Below are 15,305 nucleotides of genomic sequence, written 5' to 3'. Positions count from 1 at the left end.
CACATGCATGCATGTATGCATATCTGTGGATGTATGTATACACACACACCTTATCTGCCCAAGCCCAAAGTTTACCTGAATTATTCTGTGTGCTTTTCACATAACAAAAATAAATTATTTATAAAATAAGAGGATTCTTTCAGAGCTATTTCATAATTAACTTTCTCCATGGTAAAAGGTAAAATTTCTTATTGCTTTAAAATTTAAATAATTTTTTTTTTCCTAATCAGAACGTGGTAACGTATTTCAATATACTTTTTCCCTCCACTTCCCAAATTTTCACTACCTCTTTTCTTTATCGTGTTCTCAAGGAAGGCCTACCCAGTAAATGAAATTACACTGACAATTTCTTTTAGCCTTTAATATATTTTCTACTAAAAATCAAGCTTTGAGACAGAAAATATTACTGGTTTTGTTATAAAAACAAGTGACAATTTTTAATTCACAAATGAGGAAAACGAGACACTGATCACATCGTACATACAGTATTACAATGAACTGATTAGCTGGAGGCTAATAAAACATTGAAGACCACATACACACACGCACTTTGAAACAAGAAACACAGGACAGTTTTAATCCTTGATATTTCCATGACTGCCGAGAGGAAGAACATCACTGACTTGAGTCTATATGCAGTCACTATGTACTCCAGTTCTAAAGCACGTTGTAGAGCATCTTTAGGCAAAAATAAATATTTTGATTGGAGACTTTTTCTCCCTGCTCAAAACAATCTGCTTTCCTACAGCTATCAAGTACTTGGTTTGTTATCAATTTAACAAGATCACAATAATAAACACAGTATTTTTACCACAAAACTCAGGTGAGAGGTTTTTAAACAGACCACATAAAAAATATTTTTTCCCAAGGAAGGCAGTCCTAATTATCAATTATAAATGCAGTCCTAACAGAGTCTTGGTTACATATCAGTCACTTCCAAATATTGATGAAGAAACAAAAATGTGTGTGGGGGCGGAAAGGAGTAATGACATAGCAGGGAGTTGAAAAGGTGTGAAATAAGGAAAATATATTTGCCACAGGAAATATTGGATTCAGTTGATTTTTTAAAATGAGGTATAAGAGTATGCCAGTAAATGCAAAAACAAACAAAAAACAAAAAAATGCACATTTCCGATGGAAAAACCTCTAAGCCTCTTATAGTTTTCTTTATTCAGATTAGACATTTCATATACAGCAGTTAATCTAGAAAAATACATTTAAAAAAATCTTCAACCAACCATGCTCCCTGTAACAAAACCTGCCAAACCCTGTTTTATTATACAAATCAATCTACATTAGTAATGTAAAAAGAAATTCTCAAATTTAGTGATGTCGTTTTCTAGCCAACTTCCACCTAATTTATATATGGGCTTTCAACTATTCATACTGTAGAGTTAGAATTCTGTAATAAATTTTTCTAATGTATTCTGTACATGTTAAATAATCTAACAGGTTCCTCTTGTAGTGCATTTACCATTTAGCAAATCTACTCAGTATTTTTCCAGTACCATTCACATTACAGTGATTTGCCTACAAATGTAATTAAAATCTAAAAGTGCACACAGTTACTTCCGCAAATAACGGCCTATTTCTGGAGGAAACCTAATATTCACAGAAAAGGTCACCTACACCAATACCTATACCATGATTAGAAATGTAGGGTTAGAATGTACTGAGACTATACAACACAATTATATACATAAGCTAAAGGGCATGAAATCTTTAGCTTATATTTACAACAAATAAAGTCCATTTCCACAGGGTCATACCAAGAGCTCAGTATGGCACTAGATATAATGACAACTGTTAGCTACAATTCAGTGTAGCACACACAACCTAAAAACACCCTGAACTGACTTATGCTAAATAAAATCTCCAGTATGTCACAGTGTTCAATGTAGTATTTATTAGTGTGCTGCCCAAATAAGCAAAGATATCCAGTAAGGATGCTGTGCAACAAGTGAAAGGCAGCAAGCCTTCATCAAGGGATTCTATCTGGGTTATGGTCAATTTTAGCACTCAGACTGCCACTGCATGCAGAAACCCTGAAGAAGAAATACACAGGTTTCAGAACAGATACAATTCATTTTGTTGAAAATGCCCAAGAGTGTTTTCAGAATAACGGATACTATTCCTATCAAGTGGTGAACCTAAATGTGATGAACCTACAAGTCATAAAAAATAATTCTGTATTATCCAGTTTGAGGAAAAAAAAAAAAAAAAGTTTTCTTACCAAATTATCCAGTGTATATATGCCTGGTTAGAACTGCAAGTTTTGATTTTTACTAAAATTCAAACATTCAGGATAAAAGTAATCCAAAATTACATACATATTATATCAACTTGCAACAAAGCAGCAAATATGAGGGCCTAACACACATTTTGACACTCTCCCTCCCTTCTAACCCCTCAAAAAAGTGCAAAATCAAAGAGTCACTGCTTGGTCCAAAAAGAAAATACATCGTGTATAAAGGTTTGAAATCTGATGGGATCCAGCTTCTATTCCACAGGTTCTGTCTTCAGTAAGAATCAGCGTCCGAAGATGGAGCTTAATTCCAGAAGAATTAATTCTACAATTTGGTTTTGGTACACAGTATGAACTGCTATATTACCAGTCTCTTTCTCTGGCCTTAATAGAGTAGGACCAAAAACAATTGCTATACTCTGATAGGTCATTCGATTTTTTTCTCCATTTTCTATAACTCTAAGGGAAGGAAAAAAAAAAAAAAAAAAGCTGTTAAAAGAGCAAATATAGAGGCAGAAATTCTTCAAATTGTATTACAAATTTAAGAGTTTGCATTTTGAAAAGAGAAATAATGCTCATTTTTCTTAGGTGACACAAGTAGGATTCAGTACAAATGCCACGTGAAGCTTTCTTACGGATAAACACAGCTTAAAGGCACAACTACACGTTGTTGTTAGCTACGTCCAGCCAACCCCTGACTCCTGATGACCCATACACATTGGGACTGAACTGGTGTGATCAACCAGGCTTTCCATTGGCTGGTTTTTTTTCAGAAGAAGATGCTAGCCTTTTCTTATAGTCTGTCTTAGTCTGAAAGCTCCACTGAAATCTGTTTAGCATCACGGCAACATGCAAGCTTCCACTGACAGATGGGTGATGGCTGCACTTGAGGTGCACTGGCCGGAAATCAAACCCGGGTCTCCTGCATGGAAGGTGAGAATTCTACCACTGAACCACCAATGTCCTCTTACTCTCTAACAAACTTTAAATGTGTGGTATTTGAGCTTAGTTTTTAAATAGTACATAGACATAAACACGAGTTATGATTCCTGTATCAATGACTACTCCATTTAATTAACGGGAAAAAAATCTCATTAGGGCACAGAGATGAAATTTTCAATTTTATTCATTTTATTTTGTCAAAAATCTCTCTTACTGGGATAATTTTAGTAGTCTAGTGCTCTTTAATGAGTCACTGGTGGTTCACCGATAGATTTCCTGTCGTCCATTTTAGGGTAAGTTAGTATGTTGTTGTTTTTGTTGTGTGCCGCCAAGTCAATTCCAACATGTATACCTCATTTAATAACCTCCATTTTAGGATAACTAGTAGACCTGATTTAGCAGCTAAACTCATCTTTGTATTAATGAACTTCTAACAACAATTTCTGAATACCCACTATGTGCTGGGCATTATATAAATGCTTCACGTATACTACCTAATTTAATGTATTCTTCATACCAAGCCATTTTATCCAGGAGGAACAGAGGCTAAAAGTCATCGAGTATATTTTTCAAGTCATGAAGACAGTTAAGGAGCATAGCTGAGCTCTGAAGTTGGGTCTGATCGACCCTGATCCTATGTGCCCCTATATTTCATATCTGTGCAGTTCTTCTTACCTTTTGAGATGTCTAAAAAGAATCTGCATTGTATCTTGATTTGGCTTTGGCAATTGTTTGATCAAGTCCTTAACAGCAGCAACTCGTTGTCTTGGTTCTTGTTCTGAAAAGAGATAATAACTAAAGATTTTGCAGTACTTTCTTATGAAACTGAAAGCAATGACACAGTTTGGAAGATGATATTTGGTAATACATAGTGACATCTGGTGGTCACATTTTAAATTTCTGAAATGAAACCACCCTTTGAAAAAAGTTTGTTTAAAATAAAGAAAGATCAAACAAAGTGTGTTGGCTTAATCTGTGCAGAGGATTTTCAATGCCTAGGGAAAACTGAGAGAGTTAACATACTTACTAATTGCATTAACAAAATCATTAAAATGGTTAAATGTAAAAAGAGGTTCTGGCAATTCTCGAAAAAACATTTTGAGTGCTCCAGTGATGACATGAATATCTTCCCATTTACTATCATTCAAGTCCAATTTCTCATCTGAAAAACAGCAGAAATAGGAAATTTTTTAAATTAAACCAATTTGAAAAATTGCGAGTGATTATTCAGGATGTAACAGGAAGTATAACCTTACCATGATTGACTGCAAATCTCAGCTTCTGTATCACTGCAAGGTTGCCACTTACTCTGTATATCCCATCAACATCCAAACCTAGAAGACAAAGATACTTTTTATGTTTAAAGTACTTGTTTGTCTCTCTAAAGATGCTTGCATGTTTCAGAATTCTTACTCATGAGCATTAACCTAAAATCAAACGGGCAAATACTCTTATCTCTCTAAATGGGTTTTTACAGATCTTTTGCCATGGGGAGGGAGATGGAGAGTCACTCTGAATTCTGTTTAATAAATAGCAATAATTCTACTTTGTTTATGATGTTGTTGACTGCGAAACTGTTCAAGACAATCATCTCATTAAACCTGAAATACTAACAACTTAAGATAAACTTCTGCAAACACTTTGGAATAGTTCAAAAAGTAAAGAAAGCCATTGATAAAATCAGCCCACTGTTTCGCATACCATTTTATAACGTAAAAAAGTGTATCATATTAAGTGCTTATAATAAATTCAAGTTGGTAACTAAACTAGTGGTTCTACAGAAACAACTGGTGGTTTGATGTAGAGTTTATTATTGTCTTTCAAATGTGAAACAGAAAATCATTTGATACACAAGTCAGCCTTAAAAACTCAAGCATTTTAAGGTACTCTTCATCTAACTTCAAATAAAGGCAAGCAGCATAATGTTCCTACTGTCATATTGACAAGAAGAGTCACTGAGAAGAGATCTGTGACTGGCAGGAATTACAAGTTAAATTATGCAACTATTTTAACTGTACAGACATTTTTGACGATATACAGATAAGATACAGTCAATATACTGCTAATTTATATAAAACTAGTATAAATATTCTAACTGCTAAAATTAACCAAAATAGAAATTAGGTTCAATTTTATTTTACAGGAAATGATCTAAAAAGGATCTGTCTACTTAGACACTTGATAGTTGATTGAACAGTTTTAAAATGTCACCTCATTTTTGTTATGAACAAAAGAAACTTTTCTGTAGTAAACACAATCTCCTCATATCTTCTACAATGCCGAACCATTTCTTACTAAATTCAGTTTCAAAATCACCATCTTCTTTGTCTTAAACCATTGCCAACTCCAAATGGCTTCAAAGAATATGATACACTTAATCAACCATTTACAGTACTGAGCACTCAGTAGTTGCCTGCAGAGGCCTTAATTTGAAACAGGTGCAAACATGTAAGTTTTCTGCAAACAAGATGCTTTTTTAACATCTTACCTTGTGCTACAGGGAACTTGTGACTGCATCACTCTAAATCATCAAAATCCTAGCAGAACAATGGGTTGGTTTGCTTCATGCAAAAAACAAACAAGCATCATTTTCTTACCGTGTTCTTCAACATGTTCGATGCATAACTTCACAAACTTTGGTACTGTGCCATTCTCTCTCTGACAGAGATTAGCAAGATTGGACCCAAATACCTGATCTGAAAGAGATTTCATTTTAAAAACAAACCACCTTGCCAAAATTTACTTCACAAAATGATTAAGCCAGTGCAATCCCTTACCAGGCCTTATGTGATCTGCACTCTGCCCACCTCTTCAATTTCACATCAGGCAATTCTTCTTCTCTGCTAAGCTCCGTGAGCACCCTGACTAGTTCCTACCTGGGAGCATTTGTATTTTCTATTCCTTCTGCAGACAGCACTCTCCCCCCAAATTCGATTCCTCCTCATCACTCCTAGTCTCAGCCGAACGTCACCTTCTTAGAAAAACCTTCCGACAAGTCTGCCTAAGATAACCCAATTCTAGTCACACTCTTTTATTAGCATCTTAGTTTCTTCATAGTAATCATCACTATCTTAAATTATCTTGTCTACTAGCTTATTGTCTGTCTCCCACTTGAGCATATGTCTCATGTGGACCAGGACCTCGTAATTCTTGAACAACAGTGGGTGTTCACTGCACCTAGGATCATGACTAGCACTTAATAAATACTTAAGTACTTTTAAAACTATTAAATCAAGCATCTGTGTGACCATTATGTGTCAACATTTGACTTCACAAAATATATTCCAAAGGTGGTTCTATTAATCTTTCAACACAACAGTTTTGAAATTCCACGTTAGTGCTAACTATTCTGGAAAACAAAATATTTGAAGTGATGTATAAGCCATCCAGTGACGGCTTTTAGATTTCTCAATGAAAAGGCCTAGCAAACAAATCGACAGTAGCTCCTGTTCATTTGTCAGGCTTTTTTATTTTTTTTAAAGGTTCTAAGCTAAATATGCTGAATTCACATGCTTTATTTGGGAGTACCTGTTTATCCATAACTCTTAAGGATGCTAATTTGAATCATCCAATTAGGCAAATCTTCCTAGACATCTTTTAAATACTTTTTTAATGACACTCATTTGGGTATTTTAATTTAGATGACTTAAAAACAGATGTTCCAAAGACGTACATCTTTGTTAGAAACTTCATAATCAGAGATAGCTATAACATAAACATTATATATCACCTTAACATATGTCTCCATTTACGAATATATGTCACTGTTTTAAGCCATGTGTTAGAAAACTTTAACTGAGGAATTTAAACTTAGGCCTATAACAACTAAAGGTCTATGAAATTTTAAAGAATTCTTTCTTATTAAGAAAAAATCCCATTAGTACATTTTGGTACTTATAAAGGAAATAAAAAATATACAAATTAACTAGAAAAAAATACCATATACTTATTTTAAAATTACCTTAAGTGACAACTGAAAGCAAACAGTCAAGAATAAAATAGGTCTGTTCATTGTTTTCTTCTTTCTACTCTCTTAGCAGATACCAGCTATTAGCTGCCGTGGGGCCGATTTTTGCTCATGGCAACCCCATGTGTGTCAGAGTAGAACTGTGCTCCAGAGGGTTTTCAGTGGTTGGTTTTTCAGAAGTAGATCCTCGGGCCTTTCTTCCGAGGTATCCCTGGATGGCATGCACCTCTGCGTGGACTCGGTTAGCAGCAGAGTGTGTTAACTGCACCAACCAGAAACTCCTTCTTAGTGATAGTTTATTAAAAATTTCTAATTTCTTCCAACCTTTGCATCTCAAAACTAAAACTCTTCACTGTCACAACTTCTAAACATCTGCTACCCAACACATCAGAGCAGCTTCTCTGACACAGGTTTTCTAAGAACTTAGTTTGGTATTTACGTCTATTCAGTGCTTCAGTTAAAATAAACATTTCATGCACATAAAAAAACCCATTTGAATTATTCAAATCAAATTTTAATCACTGTAACTAAAAACTTGATGAATAAAGAATAAGAACATTTTTATTGACTGGAAATTCTTTAGTGTTTAATCTGAAATGTCCTATTTCTGATTTTGGCCAAAGTTCATCACTATAAACATCACTTTTCCTACCTACCTTTAATATAACCTTTTTCACGAACAGCTTGCAAAGTGGGGCGTCGTGTAAGAAACTTTTTTAAGTTCTTCTTGGTTTTTTTCTGTTCCGAAGAATCTATGGTAGACACTTTCATAGCTTAAGACAGACAGAGAGATATTAAGTACTTCGTAAAATAGAAACTTTTTTGATAACAAAGTTTTTCCACTTCACACTCAAAACACATTAATCTCATATGTAACAATCACAGTATCATTTTAATTTTTCAAACTTTAATGTGGTTTGAGAGTAACATGTAAAGAAACAAACTAATACAGACCCAATTTCGAAGTTATAAAAAACATCTTATTTTCACCACTAAAAACTGACTCAAAACAATCTTTTGATATATGTACCAAGCATCCCTAAGTTATGCTAATTTATATTCATTACTTCAAGAATTATGTTACTTATCTTCTTTGATGATCAGTTTTGGAAGGTAAAATGACTGAAAAAAAAATCTATAAGACAAAACAAAAAAATTCCTATCCTTAATTGAACTAGGAGGCTGGCTAAGTATACATAATCAAAATTATCTGTACCTTAAGTCTCATCATTACTTTTACTGTGAGCTAAGAATGAGACCATCTGGAAAATATAAAGTTGCTTCCTTAATTAACAGAATTTGAATCACAAAGATACACTGGCTTTAGTACTGAATTTATTTTTTTGGTTATAATAACAAAAATTCAAAAAATAAATTTCTTAAAAATAACTACATTTGGGGAAAGTTGAGAGCACGAACAATATATTAATCAAGAATAAAAACAATCAAATGTTCATGTGCTTACATTGTTACCTGACGACCATGTCAGTAATAGCCCTAACCTTTAGCAGCATGTGGGAGAACAAAAGCAGACCTGATTTTCTAGTCATTCAATTAATCTGAAGACCAAAAAATTACCAGAGCTAAATGTGCATTTGTTGAAACAGATTGATCAAAATGAAGAGTCACAGTTTATGATTTCTTGAAACAGGCAATGCATCAGAAAATGCTATTCTTAAAGTTGCTGGCTCTCGCTACGGTCTTTTATGGGTGTATGTTCCTGAAGTACGTGTGCACACGCACAGACGTATCCCATTACACAGATGGCTGCCTCATGTCCAGTAGGGAGCTATGGTATATGACTCATGACTTCTGACTTCTTAATTAAATATTAACTATATATTTTTAAGTCAGTAAAGTTCAGCTCCCTGCAGGCCTCAATGGAAGAGCATTAGAATATATTTTTCTCCTGAAGTATCACAGTATCTTAAAATTTACATAACACTGTTGGGATGTATACTGTGAGGATGAAAAATAACAGTATGAGTTAATAAGAAGACAGAGTACTGATACACTGACATTCTAACTACATAGTTAATCATAACTTTTTAAATAACATTGGAGACTATACTCAGCTTTTATATGCTTAAAATCTTTGAAATCTAAGAGAACAAGCTCACTCAAATCATTAGCAAAACAGGAAAGAACAACTTACAACGAAGTTTTTTAGGATCCTTATGGTCCTTTTCTTTATCATGCTTTTCTATTCCTGGTGAATCTGGGATCTCCTCTTCAAGTCCTTCATCATTTTCTACTGCCTACAGGTTAGATATTTCACAAATCCATATTACTTCTAGTATTACCTTAGTTGTAATAAAACAATTCGAACGATCAGTAATTAGTTCTTCCCAATGACTTAACGTAGTGGTTAAGTATCTGGCTGCTAACTAAAGATCGGCAGTTTGAATCCACCAGCCGCTCCTTGGAAATCCTATGGGGCAGTTCTACTCTCTTCTACAGGGTTGCTATGAATTGGCATCAACTTGATGACAACGGATTTTATTTTTGTTTGTTCATGCATGATTTACATACTTGATAAATCTTTTAAAATATTTTCTTAGATGGTACACAATTTCTGAATTTCAATAAATATGGCTGATAATTCCCATTGTAATGGGGTTACGATGATAATGAGGTTACCTTGCCTCATTTTGATCAACTGCACATGTGTGACAGTAATAATAGCTAAAAGGTCAGGCAGCAATCTATGGTGACAGAACATAATAAAGACACCTTCTGTGACAACAGCGTAAGATAAAGTTAACTAGCTCACCTACCCCATGGTGCATTAATTTTGCACACCAACAATCCTTTTAAGTTACATTTTGTGCTAATAGTTAAGCATTACTCACAGACTCACAGATGTTACCGGAGCCCTGGTAGTACAGTGGTTAAAAGTGTGGCTGCTAACTGAAAAGGTCAGTGGTTCAAATCCACCCCTTCAACCCACCAGTTTGCAAGCCCTATAGGGCAGTTCTACTCAACTCTATAGGGTCATTACGAGTCACACTCGAAGGCAAGGGTTTTGGAAACCCTGCTGGTGTAGTGGTTAAGTGCTACAGCTGCTAACGAAAAGGCTGGCAGTTTGAATCCACCAGGTGCTCCTTGGAAACTCTATGGAGCAGTTCTACTCCATCCTATAGGGTCGCTATGAGTTGGAATTGACTTGACGGCAGTGGGTTTTCACAGATGTTGGTAACTGAAAGTAATTCTAGAGCTGCTCTATAGCCTAACCAAGTCACACTTTTACAGGTTAAAAACTGTACTGGGTTCTCAAAACTAAAAACTTCATTGTTTTGCCTTTCATGTTGAAGTATTTACTCCACTAGGAATTTATATTTGTGTATAGCGTAAGGAAGGGCTCCAGTTTCTTCTTGGATATCCAGCTGCCCCAGCACCATTCGCTGAAAAGCCTATTTCTCCTCACTGTTCAGCAGATCTGGCATAAAGTGCCTATATGTACATAGGTCTGTTTCTAGATTCTTTATCCTGTTCTATAGGTCTATGCTCTATCCTTGCAATGTCTTAATTACTATAGCTTTATAAAGTCTTGACATAACGATTGAGCAAGTCTTTCCACTTCCTGTTTCAAGACTGTCTTGGATATTCTTAGCCCTTTACATTTCTATATAAATTTTAGAATAAGCTGTCAAGTTCTACAAGAAAGTTTACTGGGATTCTGAATGCGATTCAAAAACTTCAAATCTATAAACTCATAGGAGGAAAATGGTATCTACATTACTGAATCTTTTAATTCACGATCTATTTCTCGCTTAATTAGGTTTTCTTCAATGTCTTTCAATAAAGCTTTGTAATCTTCCCTGAAGAAGTCTTGCACATCTCTTGCTACATTTATTCCTCAGTAGTTATATCCTTTGATACCAGGGCTTCGAATCAGTTCGAATTGGTTCAGTCATGGCTGATGAGGTGAAATAAAAACAGACCAAAGTTTTTAAAATTTGGGTGAAACAGACTGATAACCAGAATGGGAAAAATTACAGGTCAAAGCCCTGGAATGTAAGACTTGGAAGAGGGGTAGTGAGCCCTTTCCAGAGCCTGATACAGGAGACTGGATTATTGTCAGGACTGTGGAGAGCAACACACATTCAAAGCAGTGTGGTTGGCTGCCATCTCTGAGTGGGGCACCACTCTTCCTGACTCTGCAAGTCAAGAGATTTGGTTACTATATAATGCATACGCTGCCCTTGTTTTCTAAGACGGAGATGAAGTTTCTAGCAGGGATCTGACTTGTAAATTCTTCCCTATTCTGAATATCATTCTGGTCCACCCACATGTGAAAAATTCGGGTCCATTCAGGTTTTGCTTCATCGGCCATGACTGAACCCAGCAGAACTAGTTTGAAGCCCTATTTGATACTATGTGAACAGTATGTATTTTAAAATTTCATAGTCTGTAATACTTTCCTTTCTCTTCACATGGCTTAATAATTTCGATGCTTTGGAAAAAAAAAAAAAAAAACCCCGTTGCCGTTGACTCTGACTCATAGCGACCCTACAGGACAGAGAAGAACTGCCCTACAGGGTTTCCAAGGAGCATCTGGTAGATTTGAACTGCTGACCTTTTGGTTAGCAGTCATAGCTCTTAACCACTACGCCACCAGGCTTTAGTCCTCAATAAAAAAAAGCAAAGCACTTTCCCTGCAAGGTCTTCCCTGACCCCTCCACTGGGTAAAGCCCTGACTTACCGAGTGTTTTTACAGTATGTTGTGCATCTTCCTCCATCCTAACGCTCGTCACATTTCATTATATAACTGTTCAGTTATCTGTGTTTAGTTACCTTCTGTCTTTATCTGTAAGCGCCATACAGGCAGAAGTAGCGTCTGGTCATGTATTGCTATATCCCCAGTGCATAAAGCGCTCACACATTTGTTAAATGAAGGCATGATGCATGCTTGATTTCAAGGGACAGTGACCAGATTACTGTGACTAGAGCTGAAAGTCCATACTGGGTAGAATACTAGAAAAGGTAGACCAGGCTCAGGTTGTTTTAATTTTAATAGGAGTCACAGAAGATTCCTGAGCAGGACAGGAATATAAAATTGATATTAAGAGACTTCATACAGCAATGGCATTAGAAACGGATGGGTGGGGGTTGAGATTAAATAAGGAAAAGTGTTTAAGAAGTTACTCTTGATATAAAGATATTTACTGTCCATGGTTTCTGGAATAAATGGAAAGGAAGGGACAGGATTCAGAAATATCATACAATATTATATACTTAACAGGAATAATTTACATATAGCTTGGTGACTAATTTAAAGAAGATGTAAAAGTTATAGGAGAAAGAATCAAAGAATATTCAGATTCCAAATCTGGGTTTTTGAACTGAGCAAGTCATAAAATCTTTAAAAAGAAACTTGGATAAAATCAAGTCCAGTCTCTCTAGTTTATAAGTGGGAAAACTGAGGCTCACAGAGGTAGCACACTTTGGTAAGATCACAAAGGTTTTTAATGATGTGGCATCATCTTTCAAGTCTCAGAAAGACATCTCGATCTCTATCAAAGCCAATGATTCCCAATACTTTTCTGTCTCCCTTTAGTTTAAAACCATAACCAAAACCAGACCCACTGCCATCGAGTCATTTCCAACTCATAGTGACCCTATAGAACTGCCCCACAGGGTTTCCAAGGCTGTAAATCTGTACAGAAGCAGACTACCACATCTTTCTCCTGCGGAGTGGCTGATGAGCTTGAACCGGCAACCTTCAAAATAACAGCCGAGCACTTAACCATTGTACCACCAAGGTGCCTATAAAACCATAACACACTCCCATAAATATCATTTTTCATTTCTGCCACTGTCATGATCTCTAGGAGTCATTCATGTCCCCACATGAGGAGAGGTGAGAACACAGAGTCTAAAAAAGTACGGCCCCTAGTTGCTTAGTATTGTTCTTACTGACAGAGCTTCAGAATTAGATTTTGAGGTTCTTCCTGAATGTTGTTATATAAATAAGAAGTTATCGGAACACAAGGGAACTACACACTTCAGGAAGGGGGAAGAAAAGCCAGAGGGGAGCCACTGAAAGGAAGAAGTGCTAACGAAGAGACTTAGCTTCATTCACTTCACAACTTTGCGTAGAATGTGTTTCTACCAATACTATTATTTTCAACTCATTCAGTTACTGAATAAAGATTATGTTAGGCAGTTTCACTGTCTTCTTTTATTGAACTATTTCTTTTTGAAGAATGTGAATATTATTTCAAATCCATTGGTTGCACACATTATACAAATGACAATGTTATTCACCAGCCCCCGGGACTTGGTAAAGTGACCACTGTCTTTACCGCCTCTGTCAAAATACATACAGAAGTACCTTTTTGCATATAAACCGCAATCTAATAACATGTAATAAGCAATTAGAGAGCCAAAAGTTTGAAACACAGCTCTGAAGTAAAAATTGTACCTAAATCAAACACATACCTGATTACTGATAGTACTACTGAGAACTTTAAACCAATCATTAATAACAGTGTCATTATCAGACTGAATCAGCAGTTCTGTTCCTTGACGGGTTTTCAGCTTTAGAGAAAAGGAGAGGAAAAAAAGAGTACAGTTGGTGCTTTCAACAAAATAAATGAATACATTTAACTCAAAGTTTACAGAACTACAGTAGAAAATTAGATGCCATATATTAATAGAATGAAAGGTAAGGCAGTACACAACTATGGAATAATACCTTTTATTGCAGCATAATACAAGCTCAGTTATTTTATAAACCATGAAGTTGTGTCTCACAATAAATGCTCAATGAAAATCTAGTAATTTAGCATTCCAAACTCCATCACACGAATGCCATAAAACTTGTTGAAATCTATAATCATTTAAAAACAAGTTCATGCAGCAAAACCATGCATTTTAAATTAGAACTGAAACAATTCATTTGTAAAGAAATAAAATGTATGATATTTTTACAAAGACTTGACAATTTTTTTTTTCTCTCTGGTTAAAAACTATAGAAAACGAATATATTAAGGGTTATGCCTTCACTATTTCTTAGTATAATGACTTAGTACAAAGAAAGGCAATAAATATCACACACCTTTTGGGTGACAATATTATTAAGTATCAAATCATGAAGTAAAAATACTATGTATTGTTCTACATGAAAACAATAATCATTTATGTATATATAATCTCTGTGGTTCAGTTTCTTACACTTGACTGAAGAAGAATTTTGAGGCAGTTGTAGAAAGCATTCCTCCCATTTTCTAGTTTATAACTATTTGATTTTTTTTTTCCTAGAGGAGCATACAGCAATGTTTCCCAAATGACATTCTGAGAGACATATATACTCCTCAAACACAGTTCTCTAAATGTTTGAAAAGGCATTTCTCAAAAAATAAAAACAAGAACAGTTACGTGACATTAAGTTGGGAAAAACTACATTGAAGAAAGTTATACTAGACTACCACCATGTGTTTGTTTCTCCCCTTCAGAACTTTGCAGAGCTTTGATATTCTAGAGAGAATTGTGATTATTTAAGACAGGAATAAAATATACACTATTTCCCAAATTTACTTGGCCACAGAAACCTTTTCATCCTGCAAATACCTATTCAAATTGCAAGGCAAGTGCCTGAGGTCTTAAAAGCTTTCAAGTGGCCATCCAAGGCACAATGTTTGGTCTCTATTTGCCTGGAGCAACAGAATAAGAAGCAGAGTCAGGCACATAAGAAGGATACAGAATGTGTAGCTAACTGCCTCCATGAAACAACTAGCTATCTCTTTTGCCATGAGACCAGAAGAAATGGGTGGTGCCCAGCTACCAATACTGAATTATTTTGATGAAAAGAGTCTACAGAAGACTCCTGATCAAAAGGGGGAAAATGCAGAATGGAATTTCAAATTCTTATGGCCTCCAGACTTCCTGGAGCCAAGGGGGCAGGTTGAATCCTTGAAACTATTACCCTGAAATAATCTTTAAACATTAATCCAAAAATATTCCCTGAAGTCTTCTTAAAACCAAACAACAGTTTAGCTTAGCTAGTAAAAAATGTCTGCTTGAGCATTATGCTCTATTAAGAACTGTCTATATGGGATCAAATTGACAACAACAACTCGAAAGATTAGATAGGAAACTTAGGGAGCAGTGAATCTATGTTTAGGGGGAAGGAACAACTCAGAAAAG

The 15,305-nt window shown here is 35.4% G+C and overlaps 1 protein-coding gene across 4 annotated transcripts in view; it reads right to left on the bottom strand.

Annotated features, from left to right (window-relative positions):
• Positions 1 to 337: 337 nt before the first annotated feature.
• The window catches only part of ARHGAP12 (Rho GTPase activating protein 12), a 115,549-nt gene continuing 100,581 nt past the window's right edge, over positions 338 to 15,305 (bottom strand). For 3 of the 4 annotated variants that reach the window (XM_049881689.1, XM_049881690.1, XM_049881691.1), the window contains 8 exons: positions 13,599 to 13,697; positions 9,310 to 9,412; positions 7,811 to 7,927; positions 5,785 to 5,883; positions 4,444 to 4,521; positions 4,215 to 4,349; positions 3,863 to 3,965; positions 339 to 2,704 (listed from right to left, as the gene is read on the bottom strand). In XM_049881689.1, coding sequence (XP_049737646.1) covers positions 2,530 to 2,704; positions 3,863 to 3,965; positions 4,215 to 4,349; positions 4,444 to 4,521; positions 5,785 to 5,883; positions 7,811 to 7,927; positions 9,310 to 9,412; positions 13,599 to 13,697 — 909 coding nt within the window. In that variant the 3' untranslated portion in view covers positions 339 to 2,529. Of the gene's footprint in view, positions 2,705 to 3,862; positions 3,966 to 4,214; positions 4,350 to 4,443; positions 4,522 to 5,784; positions 5,884 to 7,810; positions 7,928 to 9,309; positions 9,413 to 13,598; positions 13,698 to 15,305 lie in introns of all 4 variants that reach the window. The other variant, XM_049881692.1, reaches the window with a different exon arrangement.

Source organism: Elephas maximus, chromosome 4, assembly GCF_024166365.1.
Source record: "Elephas maximus indicus isolate mEleMax1 chromosome 4, mEleMax1 primary haplotype, whole genome shotgun sequence".
In the NCBI taxonomy this organism is placed as follows: domain Eukaryota; kingdom Metazoa; phylum Chordata; class Mammalia; order Proboscidea; family Elephantidae; genus Elephas; species Elephas maximus.
Note: the sequence above shows the minus strand (reverse complement) of the source record. Positions and strands in the feature narration are given on the sequence as shown.